This window comes from Zonotrichia albicollis, chromosome 5 (genome assembly GCF_047830755.1).
Source record: "Zonotrichia albicollis isolate bZonAlb1 chromosome 5, bZonAlb1.hap1, whole genome shotgun sequence".
In the NCBI taxonomy this organism is placed as follows: Eukaryota; Metazoa; Chordata; class Aves; order Passeriformes; family Passerellidae; genus Zonotrichia; species Zonotrichia albicollis.
Window position 1 is genome coordinate 13,018,317 of NC_133823.1, and position 20,859 is coordinate 13,039,175.

The 20,859-nt window shown below is 38.0% G+C and overlaps 2 protein-coding genes across 2 annotated transcripts in view; one reads left to right on the top strand and one right to left on the bottom strand.

Moving 5' to 3' along the window:
- The window catches only part of ANAPC10 (anaphase promoting complex subunit 10), a 103,707-nt gene extending 88,238 nt beyond the window's left edge, over positions 1-15,469 (top strand). The window contains exon 5 of the mRNA XM_074540819.1: positions 15,383-15,469. Within this exon, the coding sequence (XP_074396920.1) occupies positions 15,383-15,421 (39 nt within the window). The 3' untranslated portion in view covers positions 15,422-15,469. The remainder of the gene's footprint in view (positions 1-15,382) is intronic.
- The window catches only part of HHIP (hedgehog interacting protein), a 71,453-nt gene continuing 51,325 nt past the window's right edge, over positions 732-20,859 (bottom strand). The window contains exons 8-13 of the mRNA XM_074540807.1: positions 20,012-20,133; positions 17,810-17,933; positions 17,324-17,454; positions 16,658-16,739; positions 6,287-6,435; positions 732-3,899 (exon numbers count right to left, since the gene is read on the bottom strand). Coding sequence (XP_074396908.1) covers positions 3,706-3,899; positions 6,287-6,435; positions 16,658-16,739; positions 17,324-17,454; positions 17,810-17,933; positions 20,012-20,133 — 802 coding nt within the window. The 3' untranslated portion in view covers positions 732-3,705. The remainder of the gene's footprint in view (positions 3,900-6,286; positions 6,436-16,657; positions 16,740-17,323; positions 17,455-17,809; positions 17,934-20,011; positions 20,134-20,859) is intronic.

Here is a 20,859-nt window from a genome sequence, read left to right on the forward strand (position 1 = left end):
TTTAAAGGAAAAAAGGGTTTGGATCTGAGTCCCTGTCTGTTAACAGAATAAATTTATTCCCAGAGGGGAAGGCTTTGAGTTAGTATTTCTTATGGGGCGCAGTAGAAAAATGAGTTTACTGTTTCTCTGAAATGGAGTGAAATGATTTGGAGCTGCTTTTGTATAACATCTTTTTGTCTTTGTAAAGATGTTTCTCCTTATATTCCAGTAATATGCCTTCTTTCTGATCAGCAGCATGTAAAAAGAGAAAGATGAGCTTTCTGTCCCAAAATAATAAAGCAGGGGTTTAACACTAGCAGGCATCAGGGAGAGTCATGTTTCTTGCAGCAGGTAGGTTTGTTCTCCTTGAGCAGCAGAAAGGCTGAAAGAATGCCTGAGATGTACAATGTGTTGGGAACAGAGAGGCAGTAGCTCCGAATAAAGGAAGAAATGAATGGAATAAAAGATTAGGAGAGAGAGACACAGAGACAGAGACAACTTGAACACATACAGAAAATCCCTTCTGGAGGCCCTTATCTAATTGCCTCATTTATCTAGTTTCATTTATAAGCTCAGTTTTATTCTGGGACACTCTCGGAGGCTGTGTGAGAATGGCTGCAGAATGACCTAACTGGCAACAGGCTTTCTACAGACCCTTTTTTTATTTTTGTATGCCAATTCTCAGGGCAATTACTGCAGTTGCCCTTTTTATATCAGCATCTTGGGTGGCTAGGCCTGGGGTTTGCTCACTCTTTTTAATAGTATAATTTCTTTTGATAAATAAGCAGCTAGGATTTTTTTCTTTCTTTTTTTTTTTTATGAGAATACTTCTTTTCCACTGGGACTTCCTATGAACATGTGGGCTTAATGCACATGCCTGCTTTCACACAATATAAAAGATGATCAAAAATAAAAATGAATCAAAACAGTTTCACAAACTATCTCCTCTCTCCCTCAGAACTTCACTTAGATTATTCCTTAATTTTGAAGTTTTTATGGAATGATTCAGAGCAGATTTTTTTTTTAAATAAAACAACCTGAAGAATTTTGCTTAAATTTTGCTTAAATTTGAAAGTGATTTTCTGGGTGCAGCACAGTCGATGTGAGTTTTTGCTGTTGATTTGAATGAAGCCTGGATTTAATTCTTAGCTCTTACTGGATGTTTATTTTCAGATTTCACTAGCAAACTAAATTTTCATTATTATTAAGATTAAAACTCCAAGATCATTGTTTTCTGTTCTCTGCATGACTGTGGCATGTATATATTATTGTGAACTCCAATTTAGGTGCCATCTGGGGTATTTTTTAAGGCACTAAGCAGTGAGAAAAGAGCTATCATGTCTCCCCAGCTGGTTGCTGAAAACAACATGTCACAGTAGAGTTAAAGTTGGGTTTATTTTTAAATATATTTCATTGAAGAAAGTGTTAAAGATGTTATCTCTGTCGGATATTTCAACGTTGCTAAAATACTTCAGCGACTTTCTTGCCTTGCTGACTATGAAGAGTGTAATAAAACCGTGCTATGTGACAGATTTAGACAGCTGGCTCATTCATGAGAAGTTCACATTTTTGTCACCCACGTTGAATAAGGAAAGATTAGATGCTAAGGTCAATTTACAAAAATGGTTGTCAGGACATTTTTTAATTGTAGAACTTTTTGTGATGGAATTCAGGGAAAAGACTAAAGGCAGAAAGCAGCGGAGACAAAGAGCTGCTATTAACCTACAGATGCTACCACAGGGTTCATTTTAAGATTGGTCACACTGCTTAGCCAATGAAGTGTTCGTGTGACTATAAGGGACCACCCTTTTCTGGGGTGAGAGGGCAATTTGGTCTTCATGCTCATTTAATCCCAAGATGTCTTTCAATGGACTGTCAGTTGAATCTACATTGTGCAAAATTATGCATGCACTTTTTAATGCAGACCATTGTTCTCTGAGCACTTAACCAAGATTTCTCAACCAATTTCCATTTGGCATGAGGTCACTGAAACCCAGGCAAACATATATGGAAGGCAAATTGTCTGTTCCTCAGAGCTGGAATGTGTGAGACACAGAAATGCAAGTATTGGTTATGCTGTAATTTCAGATTTAATACTCACTAAATGAACACTGACAAATTTCTATAAAGGAAAATTTGTTGCATGCTGCTGCCCTGGAGAGATGATTTTACTGCTGGAGTGTAACATGGGGAAAGTCTTTTAGATCTGTTTGGCTAAAGTGTTGTCAATCTATGATGCATGAGCAGCTGCTTCTAAGGACCACAGGATGTGCACACTGGGGCTGCTCTGCTTTCTTTTCTTAGGCAAGATTCTGTAAAAGCTGCAGTAGGCAGTTTGCAGGTAGTGCAAAGGAAATCTGATAGTTGGTAAGCAGTGAACAAAGAAACTGCCAGTAGAGCTGGAGATAAGGGGGCACCAGTTCTGCAGATACATCTAATTAATTAATACCTTAGAAAACCTGGCTACAGCACGTACACCACATTTATTGATGCATTTACAAACACTTGGTTTTCTTGGCTCTCCAAGGAACACTTAGAACCACAGTTGGCAAGAGCTGCTGTAGGTTTTGTATAAGTGACACTGTGCACAGGCAGCCCCTGCTCATGAGAGCTCTTTCCCTGGGACACCCCGTTCAGTGTGGCATGGGCAGAATCTGCCTCTTGCACTGTTCTGCTACAGTGAAAATCACTTTATGGACACTTGAAACACATGCTGCAATTTTATTAGGGTTGGTGGGGGTTTGCTTTTTTTTCTCATCCACTGTAAATGAACACAAGTTGACACAAGGGTACATTTCTAGATTAGATCCACAACACATTGAAGTGTGTGTTTGCTCTCTCTTTCCCAGAATTACCTTGGTGAAAAATGTAACTTTAGTATTTTACAGGACATGGTAAAGCTGTCTCATCTAGGTGATGTCTATATTATAAAAATAAAATAAAATAATATAAATATGTAACATGAACCCAGTGCCCATCGTTAAATAAAATATATGATAAAAAGCAGACCTTCTAGGATGACTGGTTTTGAAATATGCGAATATAATTTAATTATTAAACACTTGAAACAATCTTGATATTAAGCTGCGATAACCAGATTTTTGCATCTATGCTAGATAAAGAAATAACATTCTGTAATAGAGTTACATTGATGAAAGTGAAGGTTACAGTCTTACAATGAATTGCCTAGATAGGAATGCATTAAGCAGTTCTGAAATATTGTCTCATGATGGAGTTCAGTTTACCTTAGAAACTGTTACAACTGGATTTTATTAAGTCCAGCAGTTTATACAGCGATGTTTGGAAACTGCTTTCTCACTGCTATAATCAGATAGGTACAGGAACGAGATTTCTGGGATGTCAAAGAATCCATTAAGACATCAGCAAAGTCCTTTGACAAAAATATGTTTTACAGTGGAATTGCTTCGTAAACTATTTCTCATGAAGAAATAAATATTAAAAAAGATTCCACTTTCTGCAAAACCGTATTTGTGATAGCGGCTGCGTGTGTATGTGTGCACATATTGGATATCGGGACGCCTGTGGAGACGTGCAGGAATATTTACACACATACAGGGGATTTTTCTGCACATTGGTGGATATTACACTTAAATTAATAAAGGAAATCAAATCACCGGTGTTTGTTGCAGGATAACAGTCTTTCAAAAATGACAGGATTCAAAACAAATGCCCGCTGAAAGTGGAGTTTCCAAATAGTCCCAGAAACTATACAATGTAGCTGGTTAGATCCAGCAAATAGGATGTCATGTCTAGGATCTGATCCAGAATACCTGCCCTTGTCACTCTTCGGATGTTTCTGTCCACTTGTTCACACTGGGGGCCGAGATAGCCTTTTTTACACAAGCATTTATTGGGCCTTACACAGACACCTCCATGTCGACAGGCTGGGTCACATTTTGCTGTGGGTGAAAAAAACAGCGATTTTCTAATTTGTTTAGATCATCACAAACCAGCAAAAGATACACTACACATTCATTTAGAGCTTTTCTAACCTTGTAGTGATAAAGCATATAAATTACAAACAACGTAGAAAGGATGAAATATTACGAGTGTTGAAAGCATATTTTCTAAAGTTTTAGAATATTAGGAGGAGGAAGTAATTTCGTATATCTGTGAGGATGTTACCTGGGAAAGACTGATAAACTCAAGTAACAGATTTTTTATGAAATGTCCAATTCCCATATTCAGGTTTCATTTAGGAATCTCAGGCACACTCCTTTGTATACTCAGAGTTCTGCACTACACACGTGCCTTAGCAAAGCACACTACACCTGAGCAGTGCACCCAATGCACTCCTTTGGCTCTCTAATCACTCAATGCTGGGAACAAAACTGAATTCCTATTGCAGAAAAAAGAGCCAGTTGGTTGAAAATTTTTTTCAACCATTTTTATCAGTTTTGTAAGTTTCAAAGCTTTCCCCTCTCTTTAGCAGATGCCTGGCGATTTATCTATAGAATTCTAGGTTAATCAGCTTGCTTCAGTCTTTCAAATATAGCTCCTATTTTAAATTGTAGCCAGTGTTAGCAAAATTAATAATACATAACTTTAGTTGTGGAAGTATTTATTTTCTTCTGGGGTAATCACAGGACTGTGATATATATATAATGTATATATCTTTCTTCTTCTGCAGGTGTTATGCTGCTTAATATTATTGATTGCAATGAACTTTAATATGGATCTATGGATATTTATACTACACTCTAGAAATGCAGATTTTCTTAATTCTATCCAAGAGTTTCTTAACTACATGAAAAGGAAACTCATACCTTGTAAGGTAAATTTTCTTATTTAAACTATAATAGTAGCTTGAGGTTCAACTTAGACCATCCCTATTAATTGTTGTGTAGGATACAGGAAAGGAAGATCCTTAGTCTAAATATTTTCTGTGACTTTCTTGCTCATCATGTCCATCAAATCATCTATCATAAAGCTGTGATTTTTAAAACAAAACAGGTTATTCAAGACCTATTTATGTTCATGTTGGAGACATTTTTTACTTTTTAGTTCCCCTTGGACCAAGGGTGTAGAATGGTCCTCATTCTCTAAATGCAGGACAGCTCTGGAAAGTGAGGACAATTGAAGTTGGGATATTTGGCCAGATGAGCTCATCCATTTCTCTAACCTGCCTTCATTGCTGGTTTGGGAATGGTCAGCTCATGAGTCTTTGCCAGTAAGGTATTTTATTAGTGGTTTAATAATTTCATTTCATTCCAAAGTCACTTCTGCTCATCACTAAAAACCTGGAGGTTGCTGAAATTTACACTCCAGCCTATAAGGACTTCATAGCTGACCCTGCTTCCCCAGGGCCCTCCTAAGTGCCCTTCCAACCTGAATTGTCCATGATCCATTGTGGGATCCTTGTTTTCCCTTAGTCCTTGCTATTTCTTTGAGTTCTACTGCCACAATATGGACATCTCAGTGTTAATCTCTCATCTGGTCAAACTTGCTGTCCAAATATGCCCAGTCAGGGGACTCTGCTGATGCTGAGGAATAAAATCTTTGTAATAACATCTCCTGTTACCCAGGCTGGCTCTGGGACAGCTGCACTGGCCAAAATGGCACAGCTCAGACAGAGCCACAGCCTCCGAGACAGCGATGGCACAGCTGGGACACTCTAGGCTCATCTCCTTGGCTGGCACACCCCTCACCCTAGTTCAGTCACAGTCACTTTTCCAAGTAACTTTTAAAAGCTAAAGCAACAAGATAGGACCTGATGAAATCACTGTAATAATGGATCACAATAGCATTGATTATTTGCTGTTTCGTGATACATTGTACAGAGAATTCTCCTCGACAAACTGCAGCCATTTCATTTGGCCAGATCAAAAGCATGAATGTGCCAAAACTAAAAAATATGCATTAAATTAGTGAAGTGCAAAATGCAATGGAGAGCTGCAGTTCTTCTTTAGCATCTTTCCTGACAAGTCACCTCTCTTTGACACTGACACTGATAATACTGCAAGTGGAAGGTGAATGTCCAGACACAGGACATGTAGTGACCTGCACCTCAAAATCTTGGTGGAAAAAACAAGAATACTGTTGTCATGTTTATGCTATCAATTGCATTCTGCACTGGCTCACAATGCATTGATGTTTTAGCAGTTGCATTCATCTAAAGACTTATTGTTCTCCTGCAGCTCATGAAATCAGTATTTTCTAATGTCTTACAACTGAAGGCCAATATATTGGTCAACATATACTGACAATTTCTCTGAGCAAATAATTAAAAGGCAATTATGACATGTCACTACTTTTTCCACTTGTTGCTGTGGATCTGTATACAAACCAGTTCTGCAGAACTCTCCTTCCCAGCCTTGATTACAGCAGCATTTTCCTGTGGGAGTGCAGTGCCCGTTCCGACAGTGCCTTGAGCATTCAGATGTCAGTATCTGTGCAGGCTGAGCTGTTCTTTTGCATTCTTCAGGGACTAAAGGCCTGGAAAAAAATCCAACCAAACAGAGTTAAAAGTCGGGATCAAGAAGAAAAATTTTGAGTTTTAAAATAAAGGATTGATTCTCTGCTGTAGTATTATCAGTGGGAAAAATAATGAGATTTCTTTTCCTCAGAAAAAGAAGTAAGCCTAGAGGTGATATGTTACAGGAAAATACAGTACAATTTGCTAGTATTTTATGTAACTGCCTTCAGAGATCTTCCACAAGATTAAGCAATATTCCTTGAGAATTCTTGAAGCATGAACCTGCCAAAAGCAGCTTGCTGAAGGTTTATCTTCATAAAGCTGCCAGCTTATTGCAGGCAGTGATGGTGGGTTTTTTTCATTTCTAGCTGATCTAGATTTCCCCTAAGAAAGGGGGAAGAGTAACCTGAACAAGTTTCATGGCATTGTGATGTGTAATAATTTTGCAGAAGTATTTCCTCTGTCTACGAATTCAGCTTTAAACTGCTGGCTTTTTATTTCCACATTTCCATAGAATGACATTTGGATTGTGCATTCTGGATGCTTATTTAAGCATCTGAACATCAGGAAAGACTTTTTCACTCTGAGAGTGACCAAGCACTAGCAGGGGTTGCCCAGAGAGTTGTGGAGTCTGCATCACTGGAGATACTCAGAAATTGTGTGGGAAATTGGCTGTGGGAGGCCCTGTTTGAGCAGGGGGGTTGGACCAGCTGCCCTCCAGAGGTGCCTTCCAAACTCAGCCATTCACCATCAGGTCATTCTGTGGAATGTGTGCACAAAGGAAATTCTAGTTGAGATGGCTTAAATTATTTCTGACACTGGATGTTTTGGTTAGGATGATAGGACCATCCAAAGGCTACAGGTTCCTAGTAGAGGCACCATGTTTTGTCTCTGCTGTAGGTTTGGTTGCACAGGTACAAGTTTGGAAAATAATGTCAGGATCTCCCAAGTGATCTAATCAAGTAATTGAAATAGGAGCATCATGGAAAATTAAGTTAATGAGTGACAAATACAAAATTACTCATTCCCTAGGAAATCATCTTAACTACTGCCATACATACTAAGCCTGAAATGAGCAGGAAAAAGATTCTAATAGTTCAGTGGAGAGCTTAGAGAAACCTTGGCTAAGTGTCCAGCTAGAATCCAAACAAACCAAAATAAATTCTGAGAGAATAGAATAGAATAGAATAGAATAGAATAGAATAGAATAGAATAGAATAGAATAGAATAGAATAGAATAGAATAAGACATTGTTCCTTATACTGGCATCAGTATTAACACCCCAATTATGTGCAAATAGCTGGAATAGCAGCTTGTGCACTGATTACTCTGTTACATATTAAATTCTTAGACTGATACTCCTGTGCAGAGGAAAGGATATCTTTTGGGGTCTGAGAAAGAATGGGTATGATGGAGATGTAGAAAACGGTGACTAAAGAAAAATAGGGAAAAAAATTGGTATTCTTGTTTATCTCCCATTTCAACATCAGAAGAAACATCAAGGGAAAAAAATTAAGCTAAAGAAAATAAAATTAACTAGCTGAACTTGTGACTACTAAGATATCAAAAGATATCTGAAGGCCATGTTCCACTAGGATTTTAAATAGATATTTTCGTGTGCAATGGTGCTATTCAGAGTAATACTAGATAGGATAAAAATAATTTTTTAAAAAATAAAATCTCACACCTAAGTCCCTCACCAGCTGACTGGGCTTACATTTCCCCCTCCCATTTTGACATGCATCTTGTTAATGGTTCACTACAGGGTTTCTTGCATTTTTCCTTGAAACAGGGCAATAGAGTACAGGCCTAGTGGTTTGTTTCAGCATAGCACTTTCTCTGCTCAGTCTTAATTACCACCATGATTATTTAAACATCCACACACAAGAACTGGTTCCCCAAAGAGGTTAAGGACAGAAAGAATGTGTAGGTGCTTCTTTAGCACAGCACCAAGTCCTGATTTCCAAAGCATTTCTGAGAATCAGACTGAAGGTCCTGTATTATTTAAGGGCTTTGAAACATGTTTTGACACCTTTGGTGCAGCATATTTGAAACCCTTTCAGTTTTACTGTTTACATATTTCCACAGCTGTCTTTTAAATAGAATGCATTATTTTTTTGACCTGTAAGGAATTCCAGTTCTGTAATGAGCAATGATTGTATTACATATGTTCTGGTTAAGAAAGTTCCTACGCTTAAAAAATTATAAGCAATATTCACATGCAATGATATTTTGGAAATGGTTCTAGAAAATAATATGATTTTCAGTGGAGATTTTTTCAGATTTAAGGTAAAAAGATCGGTCTTCTAATTCCTACATCTGGAAGAAAAATCTACATTTGAAGTTATTTCTGTATGGCCAACTGCACAGGATGCAACATTCTTTACCTGTCACTACTTAAAGCTCATTTATTTCAAGTTACTTTAAATGGGAGGCTTCTCTTTCTCTTGCTCAAGCACAATTTCAGTACAGAGTTTAGCACGAAACATAACCTCAGGCTCCTGGAATATCTCTTGGGAAAGAGCTCCCAAGAGTGGCATATCTTTAGCAAAGAATGACCTCTTAAGTCACAAAGGTATTTTATTTGGGAAGATAATGATTTATTTTATTAATAGATATGAAATATTTGTCTGTGATAGCGCTGTAATACATGGCTCTTTTTGAATGCAATTAGGAAGGCAGAAGTCACACTTCTTTGTATCCAGCTGAGCATGGCTGGTCACTTTTATGATTTAAAGTTTTCTACCACTCTCGGTACTTGTGAATATAACCTTGCCTTTTATTCTACCATCAATCAAGAACTTGCACTCATCAGCCTTGGATAATATTTATTAATGGTGGGGTGGAGTAGAAACAAAGATGGAAAAAATTCTGGTTGGCAAGGTGCCTTAGGAGAAGAGGAATACAAATGCAGCTGCAGCGGAATCCTCGCGTGTGAGAATGGCTGGTTTCCCCGAGCTGTGCTCTGGGAAAAGCCACACTTCTTTCTCAGGATTCAAGCACTGCTCTGGGACCAACACGTGTCGAGAGAGAGCCTCTGCCCCACACACTCACACTTTGCATTCTTAGGGCTTGGAAGAGGTGGAAATGTTCAGGCTGAGCTGAATAGAGTCTCACAAAGATAATGCAAGTCCTGAAACCGACTCTTGGGACTTGATCTCTCCTGCACTGAGACAGGACCATGATTTTGTTTATATAACCAGTGCTTCGCTGTGTCTCCTGATGTGGAAAATGGAGAGGAATAGATGGAGCCACACTCCGGGCTAGAGAGAATTTTTGTCCTTGTATCCCTCAATCTATAAAACTCTAAAGGGTACAGCTTGATTACTCTTACAGTAAGCACTATTTGGTCCGCAGAAAGTCAGCCAAAAATGTAGCTGATAATGACTATTTATATGGTCTGTACAATTCTAGTTATCTTAAAGAGCTGTTCATATATACAGTACAGTACAGTATATCTTGCTTGTTAAAACAGGCTTTCATGAAACTGTATAACAACTCTAAATGTATGGAACACGAAGGAAAAGTTGTACTGGGGGCTGGGGCCTCGCTGCATCCCTTCGCTGACGTGTGCAGTGAGCCGGGAATTCTTGACTCTGCAATGTGTAAAATAATTTTTGCTGCCTTACCATAGCTAGTAGAAGAAAGCTGCCTCTACTGTTTAGAGGCATTTAAAAGTCCAACATGCTTTAATAATTAAAACTCATTCTGGCATAGCTCAGGACTTCATGCTTTCTTCAGCACATCTCTGTTCGCAGCTCCACTGAACACACAGAGCGAGTTAGTTGCTGTATGTGCTGTCTGTAACTCAGATGTGCATAAATCAATGCAAATGGAGGGCCAAACTCTGCAGTAAAATAATGGTACTGAACAGAAAACAATTCCTCCACCAGGCTTTTGACACATTATCAAAAATCCCTACTTCCCTACTAAAGCGAAGGAAAAAAAAAGGCAGACAAAATTCCTGGATGTTCAAACAGGAGAAATCTTGATACAAAATATATGGAATGTTATGCTTCAATTACCTGCACATAAGATTTAGGTATTAGAATGATACTTAAGTATATCACCAACATTTGTGCATCAGTTGTTGAGGTTTTTTTTCCTTTATAAGGGAAATTTGTTTCACTCCTTGTCATAACCCAAATTTACTGCTTGTCATAGAATAAATATAGCATCTCTTCAGGTACAGCTTCTAAAATTAAAAAGTATACCTTTAGTCCTGGGAGAGATGCCAAAAGCTCGTTACTTGTCTCCAGATTTACTACATGGGAATAATGTGGAAAAAACTCACAGCTTTTAAGATTTAAACTCAGCAGCATATCAAATTTATTCTTATATGGTATACTTGTTCATGACCTCTAGTCTTAAGAAATTCTGTCATGTTTGAAAACTAGTCCCTAGCGAAGCCTGTATCAATGTTAATAGCTAAGAGGTCAATGCAACTGCTAAACAGTTTGTATTACTGTCAGGGTGGTCATGAAAACAACACCTGCTGCATGAGCACTTGGCAGCTGGGTCAACAGGCACTGTGGGAATTTATCAATTTAGGGGGCCACTTGCATAACACTTTGACTGATGAATTGGGAACGACTGGCTTACTGGGCTAAAGCTGCTCTATTATGTGTGACTTTCTTTAGGATGGCAGAGGCTTCCTGCAGGCTCCAGAAAATAAGCAAAAGATAAACTGATCTGTTTTTTTCCTTATAAAGCGATAAAAAATGAGAACTCCTTAACAGCCAATGCTAGAAAGACTTTAAGAAAAGGGGAAAAAATATAAAATCAAAACAAAAACTTTTGCAGTCAGTGAGCTGTGATGTGATTGAAAAAATCCTTAGGTTTTTCCACCGTGGTTACAAAGGAGTTTTTGTGAAGTACTTCTGTAAAGTGAAACTCTCTGGACTGGTATTCACAAAAGCTCTAATTTCTCTTTAGTGTCTCTTGTGGGAACAGTAACTGCATGTGGGTAGGTAAATGAGATAAGAATTTTGCATGCTCTGGCTAAACTAAACATAATTAGACATTAATTCTGGCTTTCCATTCCCTCAAATGACTTAAGGGATAGTAACTTTCTGAACAGAAAGAAATCATATGGCCCACCTGGGTTGGTGAGGGCATTCACCAACAAAATTGGCTCCTTCTACAGAGAGTTTCCAGTAGGAGCTTTGGAGTTTATCTATAACCATCAGAACTGTGTATCTTGATGCAGATTACTCTAAAACCGTGTGTTTCCATTTCCACAGGAACTGAAGGCTCAAACAGAGCTTCACTTTCATAAATGCTTTTCTTCTGTCATACCACCAAACACTCCTGACTCATGTTAAAAAATCAAATCACTAATGGTTTTCTAAAGAGCCTGAACAGTGTCAAAATGAGGCATGGCCTAGATATTGTCCCTTGGTGTCTGAAATCAGCCTGTTTGGAAATGCTCTCCGACAGCGGAAACCCCGGAAGGTGATGATGGAAAGGATGATAAGTGGAATGATGTACTCTGGAGGGGCATGAAAGAGGAGTGAGATGGTTTGAATCAAGTTCAAGTTTCAATCCAACGGGAAGCAGCAATTCCGGCTGCTGATATGAAACACATTGAAATCCAGATCTATAAGGTGTTAGGAGGAGAGGAAGAGGAAATCTTCTTCTGTGTGCAGGAACACTTGCTCAGGCTCTGCCCTCCTTCATAAAAATCACCTGCTGGTTTCAGTGAGCCACCCTGGTGAAAACAGTCACTATCCCCTTTGGAACCACTGTATGGATGGTGGCAAACTCTCAAAGCTTCACGCTTAAAACTTCACAGCACATCTTTTAAAAGGAAAACTTTTGCATTGTCTGTCACTTCTAGACTCTTCTCTGGATATCTCTCCTTTTATCTGTAATTTCCTTAGAAATTAAAGTGATCAAATTATAAATATTCTGAAAGAAAACTTACAAAGCCTCTTTATGGCTGTTCTTCCACCGTACAAAGTTTATTTTCTTACTTCTTGGTCTAGTGATAATGTTTAAACTACAGAGTGTATGGACCTATCAACAAATCTTACTTATTTAAATATTCATTTTCACAGTTAATTTTCTCCTCTCATCATGCTAGGAAAATGATTGCTTTTTCTTTTCTAATGGGTTTGTCTCCTATTTTCTCTGTTATTGACTAACTGGAATCTTTTGACCTCTATACATTTTCTACATTGCTATTTACTTAGTTGATTTTTCTTTCCAGTTCATCAACACTTTTGTGATTGATATTAGTATGTATTTTTAGAAACAGAAAACATGATAGAAAAGTTATAAACAGAAAGTAGAAAACTAGAAAATAAAGGGATTTTGGTATTTAGTCACTAAAGCAATTTATAAAATGCTAGTATTTGCATTGACCTTCAGGATATCTGACTAACCCTACCTTTTAGTTGAGAAGAACATAAGTCTTTCTCCCTGTATTTCCTCACTAGTTCCAATCCCTGGAAAGTAGTAGTAATGGGTTTTTTGATAATCCTCAAACAATGGAAATATTTTTCAGAGACAGTTTTAACTTAAAAATGTCTTTCAACTGCCAGTTTAACTAATGTGCCCAATGCTGGTTTTATGTGCCTGTAATTTTTTGTTTCCCGCATCTCTTTCATCCTCAGAGCTAAATATGCTATTGGCTATACTCATTTCTCTATGGGATTTTTTGTAATATGTAGTATACCTATATTTTGCAGCACTTCACATGCTTAGGGCTTTTTTTTAATCACTTCATTGTCTGTGAGCTCTCAGGCACCAATGTATCATTATAACAATCTTTTTACAAAGAGTAGGATTATTTCACTCGGTGCTTTCAGTGGGGGTCTATTTAGTTATTGATATGAAGTATTTGGAAGAACTGAACAGAACTTTTACTGTGGTACCTGGAATTCTGTATTTCAAACTGCTTTGGTAATTGTGGGATTCAGAACCTCTGTGTTGATCATGTTCATCAATTTGTCATATATCACCTCAGTTAAACACCTCATTTCTGTTACACTTGAAGGATTGTTGTAGGATGGGACTTTCCCATTGCTGAGTGTTGAAGACTAATGCAAAGAGTTCTCTGGATTACCCTCATCTTCTGATCTCCTAATGTTTAACCTGCCCACCTTATTTGATTTTTTTCTACGTCCAAGTAATAGGTTTCTGTCTTAAGCTACATTTGAGACAAGAAAAATAGGAGTCATGGTTTTGTTTGATTATGCAGTAGTTTTCCACAAGACAAAAGGATATGGCCTCAAGCTGTGCCAGGGGAAGTTCAGGTTGGACATCAGGAAGTATTTTTTCACTGAAAGGGTTTTTAAGCATTGGAATGGACTGCCCAGGGAAGTGGTGGAATCACCATCCCTGGAGGTGTCCAAGAAACACCTGGACATGGCACTCAGTGCTCTGCTTTAGTTAACAAGGTGGTGATCTGTCAAAGGTTGGACTTGCTGATCTTGGAGGTCTTTTCCAACCTTAATGTTTCTATGATTCTAAAAAGATCAAAAGAAATAAAGCCCTGCACCTTCATGTAATGTTTATTTTTTAAAATAAAATAATAATTTTGTAAGCTTGCAGCAGCTTACAAATGACCACAAGGAGAAAAAGGTTGGGTTTGCTGGAACTGTTAATTTCCAGCAAGGGGCTACTCCAGGGCATGATAATTTTGTTCTTCTACACTGCCCCAGGCATGGAAGATTATCTTTGCAAATTAACAGGTCTGCCAGGGATCCCCTCTCACAGGGGTTTTTTAGTAAGTAATGAATTTCTAAGACATGACAAATCAATAGGTTCATTATTTTATTATTACCACCTACTCATAGTCCACCTGTAGCATACTTACTTTGTGTTTTACAAAGCTTATTGTGGTAGGGTTTATGTGAATATTTGTTGCATTGGTGTGGTGCACACCACGAGGAGAAGCAACAAAATATTAACATGGAAAAGAATATTATCTTGTAAATAACATTATTTTGTTACTAAAACTTTACATGAACATTTGCCAAAGCCATGGAATTTACATGGGTGGTATGAACTCAGCATGGAATGGTAAATATATCTCCAATGCTCCATTGTGGAAGTCACTCATTATCCTTCCCTTAAAAGCTGCAGTGGTGTGAGATTGAAAGACAGCAAAACTCAAAACTTTGCCTGAATGGAAATTATCCCGTGCTTCTGAGAAGTGTTACCAAAAACTATATCCCTGTGCCACAGTCTGTTTAATTTCAACTGTGTGCCAATTTACAAAAGTATTTTATAGTTTTCTGGTTACTTTCACCAGTAACCAAACACAGTCTTGACCCTTTTCCACGCATGAAAACAGCCAACCATGAGTGCAGCAATGGGAGGTCTGGCCTTTCAGGTATGTCAGCTGAAGACCACCCTACTGGAAGAGGTAACAAGAACAAAAAGCTGAGGTCAAAAAAGGCAGCCCCATGTAATTAGATACTAATAGTGGATTTAGGGTGTAAAATTCACTTAAAACCATACACCAACAGACTAAACAATCCTAGGAAGAATGGCAAGTTTTGTTCTAAAAAAATGTTTTCAATACCAGAAAGCATAAATAAAACATACATAATAACCTTGACTGACAGACTGCACCAACCTGCAGTAACATCTGCTTCCAAATTATTTGTTGTAGTTTTGGGGTAGTACAATTATAAAACACTGAAAGTCCACTACCCCTGAAATTCTAACTTACAGTACAGGGTGCAACCAGTGTCATGATTTTCTTGTTGTATTCCCTTGTTATCCCACTAACAATGTTTAGAATTTAAGTCTCACAAGAAAATAAATTCCTCCCTTAATAGGAAAGCCAAAAATGGAAGTCTGACTGTATCTGATACCCATGGAAGAACATACTGAAGTAGATGCTGAACAAATAGGCAGCTGCTTTTGTAGGGTGTGATGGGGTCAAAGTATTATACAACAAACTTCACTTCTGATGGCTGTCTCCTTTTGTGTTGATTTCTGATACTTTTGCAGGATGGATGTGCAACTTTTACATGTCAGAACTTGGTCTGATTGAGCAGCAAGATCCATCATGAAGAACATGGTATTCCTCCAGCTAAAGTGAGTATCTATCTGCTAGTCATCAGCTCTTATTGCTGCTGGGGCCCCTGGGTCATGTTGGGAACTGGCTTTTTGCAGTCCTTCCAGATTCCTTAATCTTTTCATACATCCAGCTGCTCTGCAAAGATCATGCCTTGAGGAGCTTTGGCTTGATAATTTTCATTTATCCTCATTTTACAACTGGTAAATTAGTCTCAATAATTAGAACAATCCTATTAATTCCATGTCTTATAAATCACTTGAGTGGGATTTATAAGCCTTTTGGAAGCAGTTCTTTAAGAATGGTTAAAGAATTCCCTGTATTTCTGGCACAGAGTCCAAGGACAGAGGATTTCCCTCCTTGGTGCTCCAAGCCTACCAAGGGAGAGATATGTAATAGAAGGGGTATGGAAGAGATATGTTCAATATTAGTGAGCAGTGACAACTCACACCTACTGAGAAATGAGTCCTCTCTATTATTGTCCATTGGTGGTATCTCCTGTACAACTGGAGAAGAGATATTTGGGAAAGACTGAAGAGATATTTGGGAAAGACTGAAGAGATATTTGGGAAAGACTGAGCGAGTCCCTTAGAGCTGACTTACAGCCAAACTGACCCTGGCTAGGACTCACAGGTTATTTTCTGTACTTGCTGTTTAGTACACAGAACAGGTTTTGTCTCACAGTGCTGATCTTTGGAGGCACCTCCTGTTGTGCCGTGTCCCATCACAGTGGCAGGTGAGGAAGCAGAAGTGCTGGAGAGAATTCCAGCATCTGCCTTCCACTGGTGCTGCATAACTTTCTGTGGTACTTAAAAATCACTTGGCTTCAGAACTACCAGGAGCATCTTCTTCCAGTCCATATGGTTCCAAATTAAGTAGGTCAACTTCTCTATGAAAACATGCTAAGAATATACATCTAGGTGGGAAAGTGGGCAGCTTTCAGCACAATGTCAAAGTGTAAAAATTCCCAGAAGTTAGTGCTGGTTACCCTTCTGCTGTTCTTACATTCACTTCCTATGAGACAGTGAATCAATTCTGCTTGCTGCTGCTGGAGCATTTGCTTTTAGGGAGCCCCCTGCATCAGGAATTTTCCTTTTTATTGAACAACAGTACTCCATAACTCAGTCACATGAACAGAACTGCAGTTACCTTCTGGTTTTTGACCTATTGAGGGAAAGGCTGATCCCAAAAAGAAGTGCAATACTCACCTTTTTGGGTCAACGATCTTGTAGAGTTTTCCACTGTGAGGCTGTGTCATACTTTTACTGCTTGATAATATGTAAATCTCACCTGTTAGGAAAAACAGTGCAATAAATTACTTCTCCTTTCCTAAGATGTTAAATACATGACTTTTGTGATCTGGTTGTATTTGCCAAATGAAATTTAAAAAACTTCAGAAGAAATACTGAAATATACAAAGGAATCATTTGCTATTTGAAAATTTATATAAGCACTTTCCCCAAATGGATGCTAAAATGTGAAGAACATTCTATCATGAGTTTTTTTTTCATATAGTATAGAATTGATTAAAAAAATTAAATAGGTGAGGAAGGGAGAAGAGGGGTCAGTCTGCTCAATGCAATATCTTTGTCCTTTAATTCTGTAATGGTGGAAATAAAAGTATTTTATACATTGTGTCATAGTGAGTGCCAGGTTCACAGCATGTGAGACACAATAAGGATTTTTGCCCTTCCAGCAACACATTCTCTTCTCAGTTCTTCCAACAAGGCTGCTGAGGTGTACCTGAGAGCAGTGAGAGCAGCTTTGGCGAAGGACGGATAGCCTTCTTTTTAAACATTTACTATAACTATGAATACTGCTGCAGAAATTACTGATAAGCCTTATAATTTAAGAAAAACTCTTTTAGTATTTACCTAATTCATCTTCTCCAAATCCCAAGACAGGGCCTGAAAAGAAACCTCTACATGAGCCAGTGTTGCCAAGACAGAGGGGTTTCTCTTGCCACTGTTTGGTTGCAGGACTCTGTTGCAGTGTTAAAAAATTTCTACATTCACAAACACATAAAAAAAGAGTTATATTACATTTTGAACAGAGGGTTTTAATTGTCCAGATAAATAAGTAAACACTTGCTGCAAGTAGCTTCATAGATACATCTGTGCATTTCTTTGTCTTACAACTTCTGTACCTTTTCCCAAGGATTAGGTACGTTCTGTATGTCACCATTCATTAGAAAGCTGTGCTATTTTATTCCCAAATCTAGAATCTAATCTGCATTGCCCCACTGCTAAACTGGCCAAGGGACACAATATACAAGACTGTTGGTGTGGCTTTACACAGGCAGCTGAGCGACTGAATCCCCTGCCATGCGTTGCTGTTTAGAGCGAGCTGTACACACGTACCCATTGCGGTCTCCAAACACGTAACTTCCATAGAGCCGCTCCGACTGGCAGCCCCGGTACACAAATCCACCAACCAGGGAGCCACTGCTGAAGGGTTTGAATTCTAGAAGGGAGGGCTCACTCTCTGAAAAGGAACTACCATAGCATTAGATCATACGCATTTTCATATTGAGGCACATCTAGGAAAATGTTACTGCTTTAGTTAAAAAGGTTAATTCCATTTAAAGAGTCGTCAGAATTCAGGATGCATTGACATTGCAACGTTAACATCTCAGAAATGAGATATTAAAAAAAAATCAGAAAATTGCAACAAAGTCTGTTTGTGAAACAATACATTAAAGATTTCAAAAGGCGAGGCTATAATTGCTTTCTTCCATGTGCACAAGCTGGGAGAATAAAACTACATAAAGATTAGGCTGAACTTCCATTGAAACCAGAGTGATTACTGCTGTTAATTTCTACATGTCAATCTGTCTGCAGACGGGATCTCCTGAACTTCAGGAACAAAATAACCCCCATTCACTGTAGAGTCTAGTGCAGAAATTCCAGTGATTTTCTGTAGAATTAGTTTTGAAATCCTTTCAATGGTTTCAGAAACTTCCCAATTCACAGTTTTAAAGATGGTATGTGTGTTATATCCCATAAAACACTACTATTACTGGCTGTATCTTCTCATGGTAATTTATTTTATGCTGCTGTATTAGTTGCAATTCCTGTACTTCTTTTCTGCTTTTTTATTTCACAAAACCACAGATTTTAGTCCTATCAAACAATTCTTCAAGGAAGTTCCAGTGTACATGTTCCTATTCATGCAACCAAATACCACTTAGGGTACAAGTAGGCTCCATTTGACATGCTAGCTGCATAATTTAAAAAAAAGCCACAGCCAGTTGACCATTTTTTAACAGGAATTTTTTTTTTAGTCAGCAGGCTATCTGCAAGCCTTTGAAAAATGCATTTCCCAGAGTGTTCTACATGAGTTAGAGCTGAAATTTTATGGGGGAGAAAACAGTGATGAACTCTTTTTATTGAAGCCATTGACCCACAGCCTAGTATTAATATTGGCAGGCTGCTCGGGACAGACACAATATTGCTTAGTTTACTCTGCAATAAGGATGCAGTCAAAATTCCATTGGAGCAGTGGTTAACCAAATATTATTCTTTGGTTTGGCTTTTATAAACTGGACACAAAATCCATGCAATAACTGAAGTAGTACAATTGCATTATGCTATTGTGTCCTGTTGTGCCAGCCAGCACAGCTGCTTTGCTTTTAAGGGGAGTACAGGTGGGAGAACCCAGGGATGTGATTAGAAAGGGAAATGCTATGTTCCAGGAGACAGGCCAGTTCTCAATGCCTTTAGACACCGTTGGCATTTATCACATGTTACCATCAGGAATTTACAAGCTGCTAAATGGGCAGTCAAGGCAGCTGATAGCTCAGAGGAATTGTCACCTGGCTTGCCTGAACTTGCAAGGGACCTTGGTGAGCACCAGAGTTAAACATCAAACTGAAATTGTGACTGGCAATCATACTGATTCAGAGAGAGCATGAAGCACTTTAATATTTTAAAGTCCCTAATTGAGTGTATTTATCTTTTTGTAATCTAATCTAAACTAGTAATTTATTATGAAGTAGCAGCATAGTGCCTTTTTCTAAGTTTTTTATTTTTAGTAACATTTAAACAGAGCTCAGTCATTTCCCTGTTTGGTTGTGGTCTGCTGTTGTCTATCTCACTTTTTCCATTATAAGAGGCACATTACATGAGGTTTCCATTCTCTGTCTCAAAAGGTTATTTGTAAAAGACTAAGAATACTAAGAAAACTAAGAATGCATTTTCATCATTTCCTGATATTCCAAAATATTCTCTTTATGAGCCAAAATATGCAGCAACAGTGAGATCTTTGACAGACTAGCAACTGTCAAATTTGTTAAATCTTATTTACATGATATTCTACACCAACAAGAACAAAGTTGAGTCATTTCCATTTGGTTTTGGCCTGCATCTTTTATCCGCTTCTACATCGAAGATTTCTTTTGAAAAGATAGAAATTTCACTTCTATCTCAGATAAGTTGTCTCTATGCTGTAAATTTCCTATCATGGCTATACAGGCCTTTACATATTCTCTTCTCTTTCTGTTTATTATTCCATGGAAACAGAACCTGACTATTGCCAGAAGCTTTACCCTGGATAGAACTTACCATAGTCTTTGCCCTTAATTATTTGTAAGATCCTTGCTGAAGATCTGTTCTTTCCATTTGAATCTGAACAAAGTATAGTTAAATTGACGTTTACATCGGTTGGGTGCCGGTCCACAGCACACCTTTAAAACAACAAAAAAAGAGAAAATCCATGAGAAAGGTGAGTTCATAACATGTAACTATCAATATGAAGCATTACATTTTAAAGCATTATTGTTTCTTTGTGGTGCCTATTGTTTCATTTGAGGGACCTTTTACATGCTGAGCCAAAATACCCGAGAAATGTATTGGATTTATGCACAGGAGATAATACAATTTCCCATTCCTCACATTTCTATGTAATGTGAAATAAAACGATTTTCCCTGGTGATATAATGTAGTCTGCAATATAGCACCTGAAAAGAATAGTACCTTAAGCTAAATGAACTTATATGGTGTACGAATTTTGGACTGTTAAAAAGTCCAAGAATCAAGTCCTTATCTGAACAACTTGACTTTCTGATTTTTTTTCAAACCAAGACTTTAAATGTCACTTCAGTACTACCACCCACCTAATTTGCTGAATTATGTGTTGTTTAGTTAAAGCATTGTTCTCCTCCTTGCTATTGTTTAGATATCACCAGATGTTCTCATTTGTTTTCCACGTGCCTTTTTTTCCCAGTCAAGATTTCCATTTCAGCTGTACTTTACCAGCTTTCTGCTTTAAGCTCTTTTCTTTCACTAAGGTAGTAATTTTATTACTAATTAAAACTAAAAATTCTGTACTTTGTTTCTGTCATTTTGGTCTTGACTTGCAGTAGTTGTGCATGCTCTTCTCTTTCCCCTTTGCCAATGTACATTTGTTTCTA